This window comes from Raphanus sativus, chromosome 8 (assembly GCF_000801105.2).
Source record: "Raphanus sativus cultivar WK10039 chromosome 8, ASM80110v3, whole genome shotgun sequence".
Taxonomy (NCBI): Eukaryota; Viridiplantae; Streptophyta; class Magnoliopsida; order Brassicales; family Brassicaceae; genus Raphanus; species Raphanus sativus.
Genome location: NC_079518.1, coordinates 15,947,366 through 15,969,868, shown reverse-complemented (window position 1 = coordinate 15,969,868; position 22,503 = coordinate 15,947,366). Strand labels below are relative to the sequence as shown.

Sequence of the window (22,503 nt, the reverse complement as noted above, 5' to 3'; positions counted from 1 at the left end):
GATGTGACGTTAGACTCCTCCAATGCCTTCGTACAACTCTCTGAGGATTTGGTTTGCTTCGCCTTCCGTGGGAATGACGAGTTGGCCATCTACGGGAATCTATCACAGATGAACTTCCTTGTTGGTTACGACACCGTTTCTAAGACGGTCTCATTTAAGCCTGCTGATTGTGCAAAGATGTAGATGCTTCCATTCCATCTTTGTTTGAACTCATTTAAACCTATATTTGTTCTTATAAATTTCGGATTTCACTGTGATCATGTAGAATCCTAAATTATTTCATTATATGACATAATATTATATACATGGGCTCTCTTCATAATTGCATATTTATCCTTCTAGCGTTGTTTTTTTTATACCGTAGGAAAAAAACACATTAGAGATAGCCGATGTCTAATATGAGCCGGATTTGATCTGAGAGTTTAGAGAACTGAAACATTTCTAAAGAGTTGTTGTAAAAAGAATTCCAAATTTGGTTGTCACTTATGCAAAAAAAAAAAAATCAAAAACTCTTGGAGGCCAAACTCAATGTCACCGGTCTATGCTCAGATCCGGCCAAATTTGGGCAAACTGAATTCTTCTGAGTTTGTACTCATATATTTACTGTATACTACAGCCTTGTTTGTCTCTGTTTGTTATAGTCAATGCCGACTTTTATCATGGTGTACTATTTTACAAAGAAAGAGTTAGTGGATGTATGTGATAATGTAAAAGTAAGAAAAACATATACTTAATTTTGTGCTATGTGTATTAATTGAATTTTAAATATATAATTTTCTTTTTGTTTTTGAACAATTATTTAAGGTATATTGCCGCAAATATAAATGTATTTTATGTGTGAAATGGCAAAATACATCAAAATATTTTGAACTGTTTAGAAAAATTAAAAAATAACTTAAATATGAATAAAATACACAACCCAATATATTATTTATATTTATATTTATATAAACTTTATAAAAATTAATTATGATTTACCTTTACTTGAGGACTATATATTTACCTTTATTAATTAATTATGATTTAACTTTATTTGTGGACTATATATTAACCTGTGTTCAAAAATTCGCTAGGCTAGGCGCTAGTCGGTCGGACATTCAAATTGGGCCTAATGCCTAAACAACAAATCGAAGATTAACACAAAATGATGTTGTTTTATGTTAGTTATCTTTGGAGTTTAAATCCAAGTTAAGGCAGTTACTTCACCTAGCACACAAACCACTCTTCCCGAATTATGTTTTATTTTAGTGATATGATAGGTATTTTATATACAAAGGATTAAATCATCTTCTAAACACATTTACACACATATTTTCGAAGTGCTCTCTGCGCATGTGGTAGAGCTGGTCCAGATCACTTAACTGTCTCCGGAACCAAATCCTTAAGCTTTTTAGCATCAAAATTCAAATAGGCATGGCCGGTTTAACATTGTTAGGTGCCTCGGAAAAAGATTTTTTGACCCTTTAAAATTCATGTTTATTTAATATTCCAAATATTTTTTTAAAAAAATTAGTTTAGTCAGTAATATTTAGTTTATTTTGTAATGAAAATAAAACTATATACATATAAAATATTTTTGAGCTCCTTTCAATTTTATTTAAAATTTTCTGTTTTAAAAAAAAAGAAATCTATTTAAAAACCTATATTTATAAAAACAATTGGATTCCTTAACTATTAGTATGGATGCGAGCTGGATCCGGAGCAGGTCGCAGCGGTACGTCATATTTGGTACAATCAAATTTGTTAAGGTAAAAATATGTCATTTTCTCTGTTATTGTTAGGCAAAAGTATATTTTTTTACTTGACAAAAAATCACCAAAGTTTAATTTACCAATTAAATTAATTTATTAAAATTAAATAGCTGATAAATATATTAAACAATCAACAAAAGCTTTAGTTTAATAATACAACGAGATTCTGACATGCATTTTTAAAAAGGTGAATATATATTTTTAATTTTTTTTTAGAAATTTAAATCTTTTTTGGACAAAAGTTTGGTGTATATTCACATTTTTGTTTTTTAATTTAAATCTTTACTTATGTTTTTTTTTTGTAATCATGTTTATGTTTTTCTTTATAGTTATATTTTAATTCAATTAATATACCAAACAGAAAACAAAAAATTTAGATATGAATATATAAAGAGAAAAATAAATAAGTAATAATTTTTTTATTTGTTCATTACTCTATTTCCTACTCTATTTTGTAGTTTATTATAGAGTGGAATTAGAGATGCTCTAAATAAAGAGAATGTATAGTTAAAGCAAATTTATATCAATAGATGATGTTCTTAATTATGTTCATAATTTAATAGAATATTCTTAATTATGTTCATAATTTAATAGAATAGATTAGGTGACATTTGATGTGGTTTGAAAACAAATACAACTCTTAACTACAGGAAAGTGTAATTCCACGACCAAAATAGTTTTGTAGTTAGAATTGCGCTGAAATTATTGTTGGAGAACTGTAAAATATTTCAAAGAGTAATCAGCAAATAACACATGATAAAGAGAAGAAACGTATCAAGAATCCGCAGAAGAATAAAACCATCTATCTGAAATAAAACTTCGGCTCAAGAAAATTGTAATACATATAAAAGCAGTAGCAGATAGTTTTGCTTAGGCAGTCTTAGGCTTTGGCTTAATACGCTTCACTCTCGAGTACAAGAAGACTCCCGCTAGGGCAATTCCGGTTCCTACAAGAAAGCAAGGACAATAACATTAGTGAGCTTCCAAAGATTGTGTAAGAGATGGGTTTTACACAAAAAAGTGACTGGATATTACCAAAAGCATTAACAGGCGAGACCGGTGTCTTGAAGAAGATGACAGAGCTCACGATGACCACCACACGCTTCACACAGTTTCCTACAGAATGTGTAACAGGTGATACTCTCGCCAGTATCATGTACGACACCTGTATTTTTGCTCCAAAAAATCAGATTCATATTCTAGCAACGAAAACAGCAAAGGGAGAAGAAAAAAAGGCTTACCTGCTGGTATGCGTGGAAGCAGAGTGCAGCAATAAGAGACTTGGTGTATATTTGTTGAACATTCACACCCTGAAACCAAGAGACTTCGTTAGGGACTGGAAACATTAAAAGATTGATCTTGCAACATAGAAACAAAACTCACAACTGACTGGATGTATGACGGAGTGAACTTGATTCCTTCGGAGAAGAAAGTCACAGGAGCCATCAAAAAGAGAGACATCAAGGTTATTATAGAGAAGAGGGTGATGTTGTCCAAAGAATCCTGCATTAGAATACAACATCAAGATCTGTATTTTCATCCACAAATACGTTTTGAGTCATTCTCAGGGAACTTACATCTTTCTTGACCATGACTTTTTTGCTAAGCACGTTACGGGATTGGTTAGTCAAGTTTGAAGCCATTGCACTCAAAAAGCCAGCCCTGCCACACAGAACAATCAAAAGTGGTTAGTTAGTAATTGCAACTATTAGCCAGAAGAATAGATAATTGACAATTCTCGAACGAGCTTACCAGTTGAATGAGACCTCTGTCACTGAAGCAAGTGCAACTCCACCAACGATTGGAATAATGGAACCGATTACCCACGGAGTAGGAATCTAATAAGACAAGAGATAAAAAATTAAAGCTTTAAGACTTACAATAAGGAATCAGAGAAGAGGTCTTACCTCTCCGAGAAACATAGCAGACAAGACAACGGAGAAGAAAGGCTCCATGGCTTTAATGGTGTGAGTAAAGGAAACAGAGACTTTCCCCAAGCTCATGTTAGTGAAGAGATTACCAAGCGTGTGCACAACTGCAAGTGGCAAGATTGCCGCTAGCTATCAAGGTAAAAATCAAATATCCATGAGTCAGTAAATAATATACCTCCTGAATAAGAACAGTTTCCATGAAAAAAACAAAAAAAAACAAAAAAAAAGGCACCTGAGCACCAGTGATCTTGGGCCTCTTGTAAAGGTTAAGAGCCCACATGGTGGTAATGAGCACACTACCAACCGCAAACTGAACTAAAGTGACAGTCATTGGTGCGTGAAGAGCTTTCAAAACCTGCAGGGAATCAAATTAGATCATCAATCACTGAAATCTTAACATGAACGAAACGATTTTTTCAAAGCGAACTATTTAAAAATCGGTCTAGGCGTCCGAAAAATCGGCCTAAGCGCCCGCATAAACAATAATCCTCTATAAAACGCCTAATCACTGCCTAGCGATTTTTAGAACATTGCTAAGAATGAAACAATATTATAACATAACAAGAATCAAATCAGCAAGAAACGGCACAAAATATCCCTCCAGATTCAATCATATGCGAAACTTATCTAACGATCCTAAAGCATATATAAAGAGGAACGAAGAGGTGTAGAGGATCTAAGAATCCAATACCTGCTTGTTGTAGATGTTGAAGTAGATATTGAAAAGGTACCAAAGCGCAAACAACAAGCCAAGCTCGAGGATCTTACTCAGCTTTCCACTCCCTTCTTCTCCTTCCTCAGCGTTCTCCGGAACCGCCGTGGCGGCAGTTTTGAAACGGTTAGTGTCGAGGGAAGGGGAGACGGAAGGGAGACCGGACCAGGCACGGAGCGGGGAGTCGGAAGAGGCGAGACGCCAAGATCGGCGAGGTAGAGGAGGAACGGAGACGACATTCGGAGGAGAGACGTTGAGATTCGAAGAGGCGGTGAGGACGGGATGGCGAAGGGAGAGACGGCGTGGTTTGAGGAGAGGGAGGGAGGGAGAGAGGGGGGAGAAGACGGCGGAGCTCTGCATCGTGGGAGATCTGAGTGAGATGTTTGGTGAAGGCGTGAGTTCGTTGGAGACTCCGTCCGAGTGGAAGGGGTGGGTTGGTGGGGGCTGTTACCAAAATACTCTCCACGAGCGACTATTGCAAAAGGGAGGCGAGTTATTGTAAATATATATATAAATCGAAAAGGAAATGAGAAAGCGTTGTTTATATTTTTAACCTTACTGCAAACAGGAAGGAATCAATCTCTCCTCGCTTCCTTGAAAAGTCCGCCTTTTATAACTGGACTAGTTTCTTGACATTTTTGCTATACTCCTCAGATTGTTTCTTTTTTTTCTTGGTAAAATGTCCATCGGGTTTTTAGGTATAATGTCAAAAATCTTTTCAATTCATTCTATTAAAAAGAACATAAAACACAATTAAACTCGTGTTCTTTTTTACAGTTTTGAACTACTAAAGGTTCGATGCGAGCTAAGTCAATTCTGCCATTAGATTATGTTTTTTTTTGTGACAAGATAGAGCCATGAACTATTTCACATATAGAAGTGACTTGAATAAAAGGTATTAAACCAAACATTATGATCTAAAGGTAATGCCATTTTCATTGAATAACATGATAAGCAGTCTCGTTGAAGTGCAGAGTCAGCCTCCATGACCTCAATCCAAGAGAATCACTCTCTTCGTCTAGCCTTCAACTTCTCATATCCCGACTCCACAACACAAATCTTAGCTTGAGTCTAAACTTAGAGATATCCTTTCATAATTTTATCAGGGACACACATCATAAACAGTTCCCCACATTTTCCTTCGCCAGTTTTGTAGTTTAAATATTTTTGGGAGAAGAGTTTTTCCTTTTATGCCTCTTACCAGAAAATTTAAAACTCTTTTTTTATTATTATGCAATATATCCATTTTTATTTTGTTCTACTTCTGCTTCATCTGAGAACCTCATTTGTTATATGTTTATGAGTGTATAGTTTAGACGGCTGAAAACACCAACATATAAATCATATATTTAAAACGTTTACTAAAATATCAAAATATATATTTATAAAATGAAAAAAATACCGGCACAAACAATGCGGATCAAATGCAGTTTTGTAGTTTAGATATTTTTGGGAGAAGAGTTTTTCCTTTTATACCTCTTACCAGAAAATCTAAAACTCTTTTTTTTATCATTATGCAAATATATCCATTTTTATTATGTTCTACTTCTGCTTCATCTGAGAACCTCATTTGTTATATGTTTATGAGTGTATAGTTTAGATGGCTGAAAACACTAACATATAAATCATATATTTAAAACATTTACTAAAATATCAAAATATATATTTATAAAATGAAAAATACCGGCACAAACAATGCGGATCAAACTTTAGTTGTTTTTATTTTTAGTGCATGGGGCAATTGACTGATCTTAGACGTACAGAAATAAAATATTTCATAAAAAGTAATTTTTGTTTTATAAAAAATTAGTTGGTGCATCTCGTTTGAAAGTATAAACTAAAACCTTATAAGCTTTGCAGAAAAATGTAAGGAAAAAATGTGCTAGCATAAGTCAAATTCTTCGATATGTTCATATATGTTTTGTGTTCATGTTTATTAAATATTAACTAAACGTCTAAAATTTATGAATTCGTATGAATGCTTTTAGGAGCAAAAGATAAATACATTCATTTGGATGGATACAATTGAATTATATATAAAAATATTTTGGTTGATAGAAATAAGCGGAAAATATTAATGGATGAAAATATATAATTCAAATAAATTATGTGGTATGAGGCACTAATTATTTATTATCTGTAAGAATTTACGCTAATTTTATTTTATTTTACAGGGGCAAATCGCTTCATCCCACCAAACTTGACTCCGCCAGTAGCGTTACTTAAGAGTTTTATACATATGGAAATGAGAAAAGTGGGTAGGTGGTGGTGAAACATGGAACAAACCACATGGGTTGGACTTGGGGGGCCACATTCCCACCTATATTCAGAATCAAGCCCTTATTTTGTATACTATCAAACTAAAGCATCACTTTATGTCTCTATTTTTATCGGGATATTGGCATATTGCAATATCTTTTTTTTTTTGGTAATCTATTGCAATATCTTTAGCAACTCATGTTGATCTAGATACTCATGACAAGCAATATATTTAGTTGTTTGTTATTTATGTCTTCAGAATGTAATATAAGGTCTTGATTGATGAAAACTAGGGTTCAATACATCTTTTGTTTTCTAATTTAAGATGTCTGGAAATAATTTTTATTTTCTCAAAAACTTAGATGTTTATTAATTGATGTAATGAATATATATACGAACCTATTTTCCATTTCTCTTCTCATACACATTCATATATGAATAATCCACATAGGGTAGTTTTAAAATTTTTGCTGTAGAAAAAAATCAGTAGATTTTTTGCTGTGGTTTTAGGTTTTTATTTCTATAAATTTTATAGAAAGTCCTAAAAAAATTCTTTGGATATTTGGCTCTGCAAAACACTTATACAGCTGTAAATTATTTTAAAAACTGTAGTTTAAATAAAAAACTTAAAGTTTGATTACTCTGAATTTAATGATATATAAATAAATAGAGTTAGGAAGAACACCTACAACAGCTACCAATCACACCCATAGTCACTGGTATATCCAGAACAAATTTTTGACGGGGGCACATAGTTAATAATACATTCATTTAATTTATATAATAGACTTCAATAACATTATATTAAAAATATTGTAAGATACTAATCATAAAACATAATCATCTATAAACTGTGAAAAAATTAACATACATTTGTTCACAACCCAAGAACTTTTTAGGTACTTTCTCAAAAAAACAGGAACTTTTTTATAAAATAAGTTTAAGAATTCTTAAACTTCATCACAAATGTTATTAATCACAATAATTTGATTACACTTAAAAATAATTTGAAAATATACAAAAAAGTAATCTTCAAGTTAACATATTCATAAATATATTAATATCATACATAACTTTGTTTTGTCATCTTATCATAAAAAAACAAAACTCTAATTGTGAAATAAATTAATGAATATATTATTTATTATTTTAATATTAATTGGCTTTATTTATTTACTAGCAATTGTGAATGTCTATTATTAAAAATGTACTTACAATGTGGCGTAGAATCTTCAAAAGATAAATATATAAAATATAATAGATAACTATGAAAAGAAAAAATAAACAAAGGAGAAGGAGGGGAAAAGCTATTTATAAGTTTTTTTATGCTATTTATAAGTTATAACTGTAAAGATAGATACAGTAAGAGCATACGTGTCAAACAGCAAATAAAAATGTCAAAAAATTGTGTAGCTTTGGACCCCGAAGAGGGCGACTTTACCGGGCACATCTTTACCAATTAATCTACAAAAGTCAGATGTCCCTTGGTTGTTAAACAATTTTCCTAAAGGATTTGGGGGCACGTGTCCCACTACCTGACACCGTGGATCTGCCCCTACACGTAGGTCTGGACATTTGAGGTTTTGATTTGGTTTGCCTCAGTTATTATGGGTAAGAGATTTTGAGCTCGACTAGATTTTGATCCGCGCTTTAAAAGCGCGGAAGTATTTTTGGTTTAATTCTATTTTGTTATTTTTTGTTTAGTTTTGGTTTAAATTTTGGTTTTCTGATCCAAGATATATGAACCATTTGGTTATCTCTGAATTTTGATTTAGTTTCAGTTTGACTATTGTGGTTAATTCTGCATAAAAAACTTGAATCGAAGAACCAAATCGAATTTAATCCAAAAATTACTTTGAACCAAAATTGGTTAAATATTCTAATGGGTTCAAAAATTTTGTATATAGAGAACCAAAACCGAATTCGATTCGAACTGAAGTATTTCATGAACCCGAATGTATCCGAAATAGATTTATATCTTCAATATATTAATTATTTTTATATTTAATATATAAAGAATATCTAAAACATATATGACATTTTAAATTTTTTAAAAGTAAATATTTAAAATAGCTAAATAATACTCTAAACACCAAAAATAATTGAAATATCTGTTGATTTTTTATTAAAATATTCATACCAAACCAAATTTTATGTTAATTTTATGTATTTTGGCATACATTATTCAAACTTATATGTATTATTTTTCCTATTTTTAGATTTTGAGAAAATTTAAAATATATTTTAATTTTAAATTTTTTAAAATAATTTAAATGGGTTATCATAACCCGCAAAAATCTGAACCGAAGCCGAGCAAAAATTATAAATATTTTAAATTTTTAACCCCGAAAAATATAAAACCCGAATAGACCCGGTTCATACCCGAATGTGTACTGAAACTTATATGTAATATTTTTTTTTTTAGATTTGAGAAATTTAAAGTATTTATGATTTTTTTTATTTCTTTAAATAATTTAAACGGGTTATCCGAATCAACAAAGATCCTAATCGAATCCAAACCAATATTTATAAATACGTGAATGAGGTTGAAATTTTTATTTCCGAAAATCCAAAATCTAAATACTCGGATCAAATCGGAGCTCTCTAGTTTGAGCATTTATTGTTGTGGATTTTTTTTTTAAAAAAAAGAAAAAAAAAGAAGGCAGTGACATTTAGATGTAAATATTTAGAAAAAGCATGGGCAGAATCTCTCATAGGATTCTGCCTATGCTTTAATAGTATAGATGAACGACCACTTTTGGGTTTAGATCGATTCAAATAGTTTTAGGTTAAGATCAAAGCGGACAATAAACCTAGAATGATTTGGATCGAATATAGAGTAATTAGAATGCTTTAGACAAAAAACAGATAATTTAAATTGTTTTAAATATTCTGATAAAAATATTAAAATATTTTGAGATACGTTTTAGTTGTCCAGATAATTTTTCATAATTGGCTTTAGTTTGGTTCGACTCTAGTTTGGTTTGATTATTTAATTTAGATATAAAATATAGGAACAGTTAGGGTTTTTTTGTCTTATTTCAGTTTTGGCTAGCTATTTAGGTTTGGTTCTGATTCGAGTTTTCTGATCCAGATAAAATGTTTATGCTTAAATCCACATAGTAACTTTGTGTTGAATTTAGATTAAAAATACACATAACTATGTGGACGACGCATGCATGTGAGAACATTAATATGATTCATCATGATCTGTTGTATTTTCTTATGTTAACATATCATATACGTGTATGTAATAAATCATGAACGCATATTTATATATTCAATTAAGACATTCATATATAATTTGGTGAAAATAGATAAAGTAGTAATATTATCAAATATAATGATATTAGAAACATTAAAGTCATTAATTAGTAAAATATTATATTTTACTAAAACAATAACATGATCTATTAATATAGATTTGGTCGGATTATTTTAATACAATTACTAAAACATCTTATTTATCATTTAAAAAAATATTTTACACAAATATGATTACAAAAAAATACACAAATATGATTAAGAAAACACAAATATAATAATTAAGTTTCAAAAAAATGTAAAAGAAAAAAAATATATTCATCCTCTAAATTAAAGGCTTGTCAAAATCTAGTATGATTCTTTAATTGATGTTTACACTTCTATAATTTCTCATGATCAATTGTATTCACCTATATTAACATATATCATATATGTATATTAATATAAAGTTAATTAATCTGATATATAAAACTTAACTAGTCTCACCATTGGTTTGACCCTAGGCCAAACCCAATGATAAATTGGCCTCAAGGCTCCAATTTTGCAGGCTCTCATATTGTATAAAAACCCATTTATTTTGCACAATTAATTTTTAATTGGCCCAATAAAAAAATACAAATAACGAAGCTCAATCATATTAAATGCACAAAATAAAAAAAATATTATTCATAAATTAGTAGTAAAACATTTTTATATTAAATCAGTTTTCTGAAATTTTTATAAACTAAGAAAGAGGTCTCCATTTTAGATTTTGTCTCAAGCCTTAATCATTCTGATTTTTTCTCTAGCCTCAATCATTTCGACTTTGTTTCAAGTCTCCATAGTTTCAAGCAGTGTTTTAAAGTGCGTTAGGCGTTCATTACACGGTATATGAACGTATATTGCCATGTATATACGAATGCCTAAACGGGACATATAAAGACTTATATTTTTACAATAAAAAAATTTAAGACTAATATATATATATATATATACAGTAGTTTTAGAAGCTAATCATAAAATATTTTCTACCTATATTTTTATTTATAAGTATATATTTTAGCATATATAAATAGTTTCAGATTATTAATCTTTAAATATTTTAAATATATAAAGATCATAAATGTAAAATGGTTTTTCAAATAATTAAACTAATATCTACAATCATATAAATACATAAAATAACTAAAATTAATATAAGAATAATATTAATAAAAATACCATGATATTAATAGTTTATTTTTGACTGTTAACGTTTAAAATTTGCTGTCCGCGTAAACCGTTTAATGTTCACCTAAATGCTATTATAAGTCAAAATTATATAAATCCGCATAAAACATTGTATAAGTTAGAAACAATATGATCACCAACCATATAGCGTCTAAACGCCTAGGAGGCGGATGCCTTGACGGTATTTTAGAAAAAAATGGGTTTCAAACCTCCATAATTAATAGTATTATAAGTAATCATGACAAAAAACTGCTACGAAAATTTGTAATGTTTTATTAATTATTATTTAATAGAAAATACTATTTAAATTAAATAACAATATAACTGAATATTAAGATAAATAAAGGTATCTTACATTATCATTCGGGAATACTCTATGGTTTACCCCAAAAATGTCAATAATCTCTTATATATTAAAAGAGAATTATTGGCTTTAATGCATTCACAATAATTTCGTCACGTTTGTTCTCATGGTCAATTTAAAAATCGATTGGTTATAATTTTTATAAATTGTTTTTCCTATCGCTTAAATTAAAGCTACGAAATTACCAAATATGACTAATACATATATGACAATTAATGATTCTAATAAATAAGATTCGATAGCAATTTATATATCCTCCATCAATTTTTGTATAATTTTATATTATTAAAATAAATTAAACAATCAAATTAGCTATAAAATTAAAATTTTGATTTTTCCGTATATGTTATATTCTAAATTTAAAAAGTTGACAATAAAATACTAAAACTGTTAAAATTATTAATGTATGTTAAAAATTAATGATCAATGGTTTAACATCCCTTATATATTATTTTTTTTTGAGCAAAAAAAGAATTAATGCACCAGCCGGGAATCGAACCCGGGTCTTTACCGTGGCAGGGTACTATTGTACCACTAGACCACTGGTGCTTGTTCCCTTATATATTAATTTATTAATTTAGAAACATTACAACATTATTTTGTAGTTACTTGTCACCATGAGAATGAAATTCAGAATTTTTAGAAAAATAGGTTGGTCAATCTTAATTTATATTATAATTTTTATTAAACTAACTATCAAATCGATAAATAGTATAAGAAGAATATTCTCGCATTTTGCTTAAATAAAAGCTACATAATTATCTAATAAGATTAACATATATATGACGATGATTAATGATTATGAATAATAAATATTTGACAACAATTTTTGTATCTTAGCTCTTTTTGTTTAATTTTATATTATTAAAATATATTAAACAATCACATTAACCATATAATAAAAATTAGATTTTTTTCTTATATGTTATATTTTAATTTTTTAAACATCCATAAATTATTAGAAATTTTAAAATCCCACTTTGAAAATTTTGTGATCAATGGGCTTAATTTGTTTTGTTATAACAATACAAATAATCATAAATTGTATCAATATTGATTTTTATTTAATAAATATTCAAATTAAATAATATATATATTCAGCCAACGACTTAAAACAAGAAAATATGATGCATCAATTTAGTCGTCCAATTGAAACCCTTCAAAACTATGTGGAAGATTAAGGTCAAAGTAATTCGATTTTGAAAATAATACTAAGCTGCTGGTTCTAAAACCATTAAAATAGTTCTCAATGATGTTAAAATAAAGTATTAAAAAATTGTAAAATATGTTTCTGTAGTAAAAATTTACTTGATGACCACATTACGATTTGTATAAATATAAACAGGGTGATAAAAGATTTAAGCTCGAATCGATCAGGCTCACCATAAATTCAAAATAGATTTTGGTCCACTATTACAATTACAAATGCTCAGACCAACATATAAATAACTATATAAAGAAAACACAATTGTATGCATTTTTAAAAAATCAAACACATATACATATCTAATTTGTCAATGCTATATAGTTTTAGTTTTTATCATATAAGTTTACTCTGCGCAAAGCGCAGGTCTTATCATAGTTTCATAGTAAAGAGTATAAGATTTACCTGATTTTTAGAGACGCAAGAAAGATGAATGGACCATCAGGGAGACGCAAGAAAGATGAATGGACCATCAGGGAGAACAAAGATTCAATAAATCAAAATGTTTATGACACCTTCTGAGATGTACCTTTTTTTCAAATTGAGATGTACCTGTTAGAAAATAATACAAGCAAACAGGAAGGCAAGGGACAAACGGAATTTAAACATAAAACAAAATTTTAAAGCCAGAGATAATATCTGAAATCAAAAGAGGATAAACCGGAGTAACAACCGAAAACATAATCCGAACAATGTTTGAACAAAAAAAAACAGAAAAATGAAACTATTTAAAGTTTTTATTTAGTTATCCATGGGTTTAATGAGACTTATATGCCTCTCCAAGCTTATCCCAATCAATATATGGGACTTTGACTTTGGATAATTACAGAGGAGTTTGGTTTTGAGTTTCTCTTTCTCATCCTTAAAGTCTAAAGATTCTTCCTCAAAGTTTTCTAACAACTCTATTTGTGCAGAAATAGAGTTTACTTCAAGTTGTGCTAAGTGCCTTAACTCTTTTGCTTCCATCTGATCCTTTACCATAAGAAGGATCGTTTTGTAATGCTTCCGAGTTGCATTTTCTCCCTTCTTAAAACCTTCTTTTAGACTTGATCCATAGTCCATTGAATGATTCCTCTTCAAGTCAATCGAGCTCGCCTCTAAACCTGGCCAGTAAAATTCGATTGTAGTTTTAAAAATCCTATATAAGATATGATATGCGAACTATAGGAAACACTTACTTTGATTCTTTTGATATTGAAGAAATGATAAAGAGAAGATATGATATAAAAAGAGTATAAACCATGGACCGTGGGTAGGTGAAATTTTACGAAGATTTTTTACTATTTTTTAATATTCATTTATGGTATTGAATATTTGATCAGGAATTGTGTGTTAGTGAAATCTAATCTATTATTTTAGCAGAGGAAAAAAACTAATCTAACCTACCTAACCTTAGTATACTTGACATGTAGACATGTAAAAAAATTTCAAAAAAAAAAAGACATGTAAAATTAACAAAATGTGGTCTTTTAACAACCAAAAAAGATTAACAAAAAAAAAGTGGTCAAGAAGTTATAAGAATAAAATGGGCTTTCGTTCATTTTTCAGCCCATTAGTGCAAACAAAAGGTGTACCCTGCACTCTGCAACACCCAATCATTATAATTTGAAATTAGTCACTCACTCCTCCGCTCTCTTCTTCACCCATTAGGAAAGAGAAGAGAAGAGGGAGCGTTACTTGTTGTTGGATCGAGAGAGAGAGAGAGAGAGAAGAGACTGAAAATGACGAAGCGGAATCTCCGATCGAAGCCTTCTACAGTCGGTGAAGACGCGGAGCTACTCTTCCAGAAGAAGATTCGAGATCTGGAGTCCCTCAACGAATCTCTCAAGGTCTTTCCTTCTTAACATCATTTTTTTTTACGAAATTTCCTCCTGATTTTAAGATCCAGCTTCGTTTGCTGCTCACTCCGATGATCTCGCTTTCGTTTCGTAGCATGATCGATTTTGTGGTTTCGCGTGTGCAGAAAATCTCTTATAGTTTTGTATGAAGTTCATTTGAATCAGTGGAGCTATTTGTATTGAGAGCCTTTAGAGAAGTTGTTATCTTATAATATGATCTGTTTTGAAACAGCTTGACGTGGAAGAGCTGAAGTCGAAACTAGCTGGTGTTTCAGTTACTTCTTCTTCTTCTGGTGGTACCTTGCAGTCAAGTAGAGCTTCTAACAAGTCTATTGCTATAAAAGAGGAGGTGAAATCATTCATTCATTCTTTCTTTCTTCAGGTTTCAATTAAAACAGATATCTATTGCACGCACATGTTGTGTAACTTTGATACTTGTTGTGTTATAGGGTATGAGCTCAAGGAGTAAGTCGAATCCACGTTCTATAAAGAAGCCTGGAACTGAGAGTTGTGTAAAGCAGGTCGATGGTGAAGTCCAGAAACTCAAGGCGCAAAAGGTAAACCCCATCTTGTGTTTGTGGCAGATAATTCGAAGAAGATTTGACGTTTGTGAGTTGTGTCTACTCTTCAGGTTAAGTTGCAGTGCAAGATCAAGCTTGACTCTATGCAGTTCAGACTATCTAAAGCTTCCCTCGAGAAGGAAACTCTTCAGGTTAAGCCAAGATGCGCCCTTTCGTTGATTGAATAGTTCTATTTAGCCTCAGGTTTTTAGTTAATATCTTCTCTTCTAACAGCTCAAGAAGGAGCTAAGGAAGAGCGAGTTCGAGAAACATGTACTCTCAGCTTTGAATAGGCGCCAGAAGCAGGTATCTGCTCTGCTGATTCTTTATATTGCTACGTATAGTTTTCAGCAGCAGTTTTTGTCCCGAGTTCATGCTGATTCTCGATTTTCCCAAATTCTTTTGATCAGATTTTGCAGCTGAAGAATACACAGGCTTTGACAGCCCTGAAGCGTTTAAAATTGCTTCTGCAACCGAAAAAGACTTTTTCCAAGAAAAATAATGGTCAGATAACGAGTAGCTAGTGTCATTGCCTCTTTCTTCCTGTTTTTTTTTTTTCATTGACTAAACTGTTTAAGTATCTTCTTTCTATTTTTCCAGGTCTACCAAAAGGAACGAGCTCTACCATTCAGGCGGGGGTACCCGCTGTATGATATGTGCTTTCAACTTTAGCTACTTATTGATTTTCATAAGTTGTCAATGTAAATGATTTCTTGTTCTGGTTGTGTAGGAGTCTAGCAATGAAGTTGTGCTGCTAGTGAAGTTGAACAAGATTCACTCTGGTTACGAACGGCAAATGAAAGAGTATGCTTTCAAAAGAAAGTTCATCAATGCTAATAAAAATGTCTTTGTTTGTGTCTGTCGTCTGAAATGATGGTGTTCCTTACTTTTTTGTTATCAGAATAGCTGAAGAGGTAAAAAAGTTCAGCCTAGAGGCAAGCGTGTTGAAGGCAGAGTTCGAGGGAGAGCAAAACTCATTGTAAGTTGTTTGATAGTTACTAAACATTTTCTGTAGCCTCAAATTTGTTCTTCTCTAAGGTGATTTTCTTTATATATATATATAGCTCTCCGTCATGTGACAATGGAGTCAACCAGACCCCTATAGACTCGGAACTAAAGGAGCTTAAAGAGGAATTTAGCAAACTAAGTACTCTAGTCAGCCAGATGGAAATGGCCAAACCTCAGTTCAGTCAAACAGATAGAGTTCAGGTTATCATCAATTCTGAATTTAACATTTAATCTTTTATCCCTAAGTAACCAGTTCTGAGTTTTCAATTTTCTAACTTGTTCATCAGACCGGACCAGTTGAATACTCTGTTCCAAGTAAGGATAAAGATGAATCAAACTTAATACTCTCTCAGGAGAGAACTTCAGTCTATGGTACCGAATCAAGAAGCATAGAGCCATCTGAAGTGAAAGAGTCTGGGGAAACGCTCTCGTCTGAGGAAGCGCATTGCAAAAAAGAGCAGAGCAAAGCTGAGATGTGTTGCTCTTGCACCAAAAAATCTCTTTGCAAGACGAAAAGCTGCAAATGCAGAGCAAATGGAAGTGGGTGCGGTATCTCTTGTGGCTGCATAGCCTCCAAATGTAGCAACAGAGGAGAAAACGTAAGATCTGACAAAGCAATGCAAGCAGTTGTAGATGGTATTGGTAAGAAGCCCGTTGACGACACCAAAGTTGCAAACAAACAACCATTGCGTGATATAGGGAATATACAAGTAAGCTTCTTGTTTTTCTTCTGATTTAGACCAAACCATTCTTTACATCTTTTGTTATTAACTTTGAATTCTACAGGAAGCTGGGAAAGTTGGTAAGTTGAAAAAAGTGCAGAAGCCAGTTGCTAAGAAGTAATGAAAATGACAGATAAAGAGAAAGCCTGCTTGATTGGTTTTGTTTTGTTTGACTATCTATTTTTTCTTCAGAACTATCATATATTTGTTCTACATTTGGATCTTGATCTCCGTCGGTTAATAGTTGGCAACATTAAGAAAAAAAACCACCAAAATATAGTTTAAAACTTGTTATCCATATACTTTAAATTTGATCCAGTATGCAGAAAGATAAATAACTAATAAAAACAAGCCTATAGCAAGAAAATTGAACTGAGAAATAGAAAATGTGCTTTTCTTATTAATTTGAAACTCTGATCTTTTTGTTTATTGCATTGCTTTGTATACACAAGAGAGAATTGTGTCTATCTAAAGAAAGAATACAAAGCTAGTAACTCATATAGCTCGCTTATATAATAGACATTGTAACAAGCCAAAGAAAACTATTTTTTTATGCAGTAAGCCTAAGGTTAAGTCTTCTTAACCAGATAGAGTGAAGCATCATATGCATCACGTCGTAGGGCTGAGCTGGACGGTTCAACACGAAATGCCGCTTGACTTCTAAGACTCTCTTATACATCTTCAAGTATCTAACAAGAGAGACACTCTCTAGAATCGTTTTGATCTCACTTATCCTAGAAACAGGGATTTGTATGGAAAAGGAGTCCCAATTAAGGACATCACTGAATGGTAATGAATAGTTATCGGATATGATCACAGGTACACAACCAGCGTATATAGCCTCGACCTCCCTTGGGCTAGCGACCTCCCAACCACTCGGGCATAGACAAAACTTGCTCATCCCCATTAGTGTTGTATAATCTTTACCCGGAGGAAGACGCTCATACACTTGTACTTGACTGTCCTTTTCTTTCCAATGTTGAAATAAGATTTTTCGGATATTACCGTGTGTTCTTCCCGCGAAAAATGCTAGTATAGATCGAACTCTCGGTGACTTCCCGAGGAAAGAGGGACCTAGTTTACCTTTAGGAAGATAGATCTCCGGAATGGATACATCTAGGTTCGGCCTGAATCCTTCTGAGGTGTTAGCATTGCAAAGTCCCCTTATGAACCTTTCGAACAACTTTGGGTTTCCATCGATCACGTCTGGTGCCTATACACAATATTTTTTACAGAAAAAATATATTATATTAAAATTTAAATTACACAAATGTGGTTTTTTATCATATTTCCTATTAACATTTAGAATCAAGCTAAGAGGTGAAACAATAGGATATATAATTCTTTTGAAAAATAAAAAAAAATGTTTTGCCCTTTGATCAATAAATTTGAAATTTCATCAAAAAAGAAAAATAAAAAAATATGATTTTTTGGAAATTTACTATACATACAATATTATAAATTGACTATTAATTAGAGTATTTCCAACATCACTCCATTTTTAACACTAAAATGAAGTTTGAAATAAGAAATCTTCAAATCATACTTAATTTTCCATTTCACAATAAAGCAAAAAATGGGATTACTCCATAAACAAGTTATTGAAATTATTTTTATTCAATACTCCATTTTCATTCAAAAATATAGTAAGATTGAATAAAACTCAACTTTATTGACAAGTTACTCAATATTAAAATAAATAAATAGGATAATACATTAGAAATGCTGTGAGGACATGTTTATTGCAGAGTTCTTATGGTGGAGTTCTTATATTACGCTAAGAACTTATCCTAAGAACCCTACAATAAATATGGCATTATATTTCTCATTTATATACTTACTTGTTATGTTTCTAATAACAATTAGCCTTTTTGTTAGTTCGAAATAATACAAATATTAATTGATACACTTTCCTAATTATATGATCCAATAAGTTGTACACTACATTTGTGTAGAAACTATGGGTGATTGGTTGGGCTTTTACTAATGATTTTAGCTTTAATTTTTTTTTACAATCAAATAAATTGCTAATCTTATTTTATATAGTTTTCAAAGCTAAAGCCAATTTTTCAAAAAAAAAAAGTTGTTGTGGGAACCTTATTTTTTAAAGCAAAAAAATAACGATATATAAGAATATCTTTCATTTTTATTATCTTTTTTAGTTCCTACAACTACAATAGATACAATTACATAAAAAAATCTAGAGACTAAAATCTATAGTAAATTCTCTATAACTACAATCTAACATTAGGATACATTACTACATATATCTTCTTTTAGCAATTTGTAATATCTATCATAAAAAAGAAGGTTGTTATTTGCAGTATCTGATATGTTATATATATACACTCGATCAGTGGTCAGAGAAGAAAAAACACGTACCCAGTCATGGCATGATACCATGAAATGGTCACCTCCACGGCTTCTGTTCCAAAAGGGATACTTAGTAGCAACAACATAAACATAATCCTCTATAAGGCGGTGTAGGCGAGCCCGCGAAAACTCTTCGACAGAGGTTATGGGCTTGTAGACAAAGTGGATGACCTTGGCGACGCTAAATGGAACGAAATAAACGTGAGCATCATCAGGGTGATCTGCCCGAAAATGGCTCCTCATAGGGCCCTCTACGCACATTTCGTCCATGAACTGGCCTTCTATACCGTAAATGTCATTAACAGGGCCGTCATGGAACAGTGGGGCCTCTCCCTCGGTGTATGTCCACACCTTAAAACGATTCATCATTTCCGTGTGACTCCTGATTTAGTGCATAGACGAGTGTGAGATCGTATTACAAATTTAAAGTTGGCCTCTATAATATCATTTAAACAAATATGTTTACAAAAATATAAGGACATATAGTAGCAGCCAAGAGGACCATGTAACAAGTGGCTCCCACAGTCCCACTTATGTTAAGTAAATGTATTTCAAGAACAATTTTTAATTAACGTATTTCCACACATGATGTGTAACAGGATCGAGCCTTTGCCATAGTAGCTTTTTGAATAATGAGCTCATGTTAAAAAGTAATTGAATATATTTGATCTTTCTAGGTTCCATTAATCTTATAATATTCAATTTGCAATATTATATAAACTCTTCGATTTAACAAAAGAGGAATAGAAGCTCTTGCATAGAAAGTGGCATCTCACCGGAGCCGTTACATTTGTAGTGTAAGTTGCGTAATTGTTTTGTCATGATTATCACTAATATCGATGTAAAATGGTTGGAAAAATAAGAAAACCCATGTGACTATCAAATATGTCAGCGCTATCATCTTTGACGCGCAATCTAAGAAACGATTAGACATTATGTACTAGTCAAGTATTTGTACTCGTAAATTAGCAATTTTGTAAAGAAGAAAAAAAAAACTAACTGGTGAAAGGCGGCTGGGTTCTTGTAGAGAGAGCTGCTATAGTTTTGTGTAGAAGCTGCCCTCTTAATTGCTGCTCTTGCTTTCGCTAAATCTGCTTCTACTTTGTTCAACCTACTTCTCTTCTGGACAGCAAAAATTTGAAAAAAAATAGTAATAATGATTAGAATATTATAAAAGATAAAGGCTGAAGATTCCTTTTATCATCAAGAAGGGTAAAGATTCCTTGGTTGTTGTTATTTTAATTTTTTGGGTCAACCATCTAATGAAATCAGAAAGCAACCGAGCTTTTCTCTTGAGAAAAAAGGGTTACATACCCTGATAAAAGTTGTTTTACTTGTAGGATTTGAAGACTTTTTTTGGTTATCTTGATCAGAGAGAGGAGAAGTAAAAGAGACTGAAGCAAGTGTTGAGTTTGTTGTGTTGCTTTGTCTGAGAGGAGGAGGAGGAGAAGAGATTGAAGCAAGAGTAGTGTTTGTTGTGTTGTTTTGTCTGAGAAGAGACATAGGAGGAGGACTAGAGACTGAATCAAGGGTACTGTTTGTTGAGTTGTTTTGTTCGAGAAGAGACAGAGGAGGAGCAAGAAATGATAAAGAGACAGAAAATTGGTTTTTGTAATCTATGAAAGGCTTATTAGAGGGCTTTGTGTATACAAAAAGTAAAAAAGAAAACAGAATAAGAGAGATTGAAAAAAGGGTTAACAGAGAAAGAAAGCATCTTCTTGATCTTGGAGCTGCCATGGAGATGTTTTTCTGCCTCCTTTTTTTTCTACTCTCAAGAGGAATACACAAGAGCAGCCACGGATGTGTGTTTCTTTTCTTCCCTTTGTTGTTCCTTGATCCTTTACTATCAAGGAAGACACAAGAGAATTTCGAAAGTGAGGAAGGAGAAAAGTCATAATGATTCTGTGTTATGTCTCTGTCATATATTATTAGTGGAAAGAAAAAGAGTTTTGCTTCACCAAGCAACTTGCTGGTTTGTTTCTTTGATATTTTTTTGTTTCTTTGATATTTGGTCACTTATGAATTATAATCCTACAATTAATGCGATTATTATTTTAAATTTTTTTTAGAGCTGAGTCATCTCTGTACGTTTACATCAAGTTTACTTGTATTTTGTTTTCCTTTTCTTCTTTCATCTAATATTATATCATAAACTGGTTTTTAAAAAGGATAAACGTTAGCGCCACAAGTCAAAACGAAAGACCTCAATACAAACAAGGAGCGCACAGCACAAGCAAGAAAAACACGATCTAAATGTGAAACTTAAAGCACTCAAAATAACAGCATTACTTGCTGAGGATCCTAGACAATAAATTTGAAAATAAAAGAATAGTCAAGAATTTAATGACTTTTGAATTTCCAAAATAATATACTTTTATTTAGCTTCAAAATAAATGTTCTTTTATTTTAGTTTATTTATTTTAAATATTATTTACCATCATAATTCCGGTAAATGCAATACATACTGTTGATGAAGACTTGACAATAAAAATAAAAATAAGAAATAAGATATTCCAAAATATTGAACCATTATCAATTCTATTAGTTGTACTTATACAAAATATATTCCGTTAATATGTATTGATGTAGTGGTTAAAGCTGATTAATCTTATTGAAACACTTGCTATTAAATTATCCGTTAATAATGGATATAATGGTTTTTAATCATTTGTTTTCTTTGTTTCTACAATGTTAACAAAAAGGTTAGACTTTTTCCTATTTATTATCATTTTATTATTTATGATTAAATTTCGTAAATATAGTTGAGAGCTTTCAGTTGATATGTAAAAATTAAAATTTCAATTTTTTTATAATGTCTAATTTTAATTGAAATAATTAAAGTTTTCAGATTTTTAACTGCAAAAATGTGTTTTTGCAGCTTAATCGGCTACAATCTAAAACATAGTTTATGTTTATTAAAATTATTTATTTTTAGTTAGTATTATTTTATAATTAAATTTTGTGAGCTTAGCAATCACTTATGTCATAATTATTAATAAAAAAATATCTATATTGGAATGAAAATATTTGGATATTTTAAAAAATCGGGCCGTAACTTTTTAAACCTTTAGTGGTAACTATATTAATATTTTGAACTAAAAATATAAAATACCTTAATGTCTCAAATTTACTAGAAAACATAATCGACCTTATAGCTATTCTCTAAATAATTCATTCAATCCATATTATATGGATGATTTGGTAAAATTTTAAAAAACTTATTTAATAATCAATATTATAAATATTTTTAATTTAAATATATTTACCAATCATAGATAAATAATCAAATATTATTGATCAATCGTTTT

The 22,503-nt window shown here is 31.0% G+C and overlaps 3 protein-coding genes across 5 annotated transcripts; 1 reads left to right on the top strand and 2 right to left on the bottom strand.

Moving 5' to 3' along the window:
- Positions 1-2,453: 2,453 nt before the first annotated feature.
- LOC108823059 (triose phosphate/phosphate translocator, non-green plastid, chloroplastic) lies at positions 2,454-4,893 on the bottom strand. Its single transcript, XM_018596287.2, has 9 exons — positions 4,374-4,893; positions 3,915-4,037; positions 3,659-3,811; positions 3,504-3,589; positions 3,329-3,413; positions 3,135-3,254; positions 2,993-3,061; positions 2,787-2,916; positions 2,454-2,698 (listed from the first exon to the last, which is right to left on the bottom strand). Exons 1-9 carry the CDS (start codon positions 4,752-4,754, stop codon positions 2,622-2,624), a joined length of 1,224 nt encoding a protein of 407 aa, XP_018451789.1. The 5' UTR covers positions 4,755-4,893; the 3' UTR covers positions 2,454-2,621.
- A 9,403-nt stretch (positions 4,894-14,296) lies between these two features.
- On the top strand, positions 14,297-17,049 carry LOC130498298 (kinesin-like protein KIN-4C). 2 transcript variants are annotated; one of them, XM_056991528.1, is made up of 12 exons: positions 14,297-14,523; positions 14,765-14,881; positions 14,982-15,089; positions 15,164-15,244; positions 15,327-15,398; positions 15,503-15,596; positions 15,693-15,730; positions 15,823-15,896; positions 15,994-16,071; positions 16,157-16,301; positions 16,388-16,810; positions 16,887-17,049. In XM_056991528.1, exons 1-12 carry the CDS (start codon positions 14,416-14,418, stop codon positions 16,941-16,943), a joined length of 1,395 nt encoding a protein of 464 aa, XP_056847508.1. In that variant the 5' UTR covers positions 14,297-14,415; the 3' UTR covers positions 16,944-17,049. The 2 variants fall into 2 exon arrangements, with proteins under 2 accessions (XP_056847508.1, XP_056847507.1); XM_056991527.1 differs by having other exon boundaries at positions 15,693-15,739.
- A 171-nt stretch (positions 17,050-17,220) lies between these two features.
- LOC108819326 (xylogalacturonan beta-1,3-xylosyltransferase) lies at positions 17,221-21,157 on the bottom strand. 2 transcript variants are annotated; one of them, XM_056991526.1, is made up of 4 exons: positions 20,510-21,157; positions 20,196-20,314; positions 19,205-19,577; positions 17,221-18,035 (listed from the first exon to the last, which is right to left on the bottom strand). In XM_056991526.1, exons 1-4 carry the CDS (start codon positions 20,930-20,932, stop codon positions 17,373-17,375), a joined length of 1,578 nt encoding a protein of 525 aa, XP_056847506.1. In that variant the 5' UTR covers positions 20,933-21,157; the 3' UTR covers positions 17,221-17,372. The 2 variants fall into 2 exon arrangements, with proteins under 2 accessions (XP_056847506.1, XP_018447841.1); XM_018592339.2 differs by having other exon boundaries at positions 20,196-20,317; positions 20,510-21,153.
- Between the last annotated feature and the right edge of the window lie 1,346 nt (positions 21,158-22,503).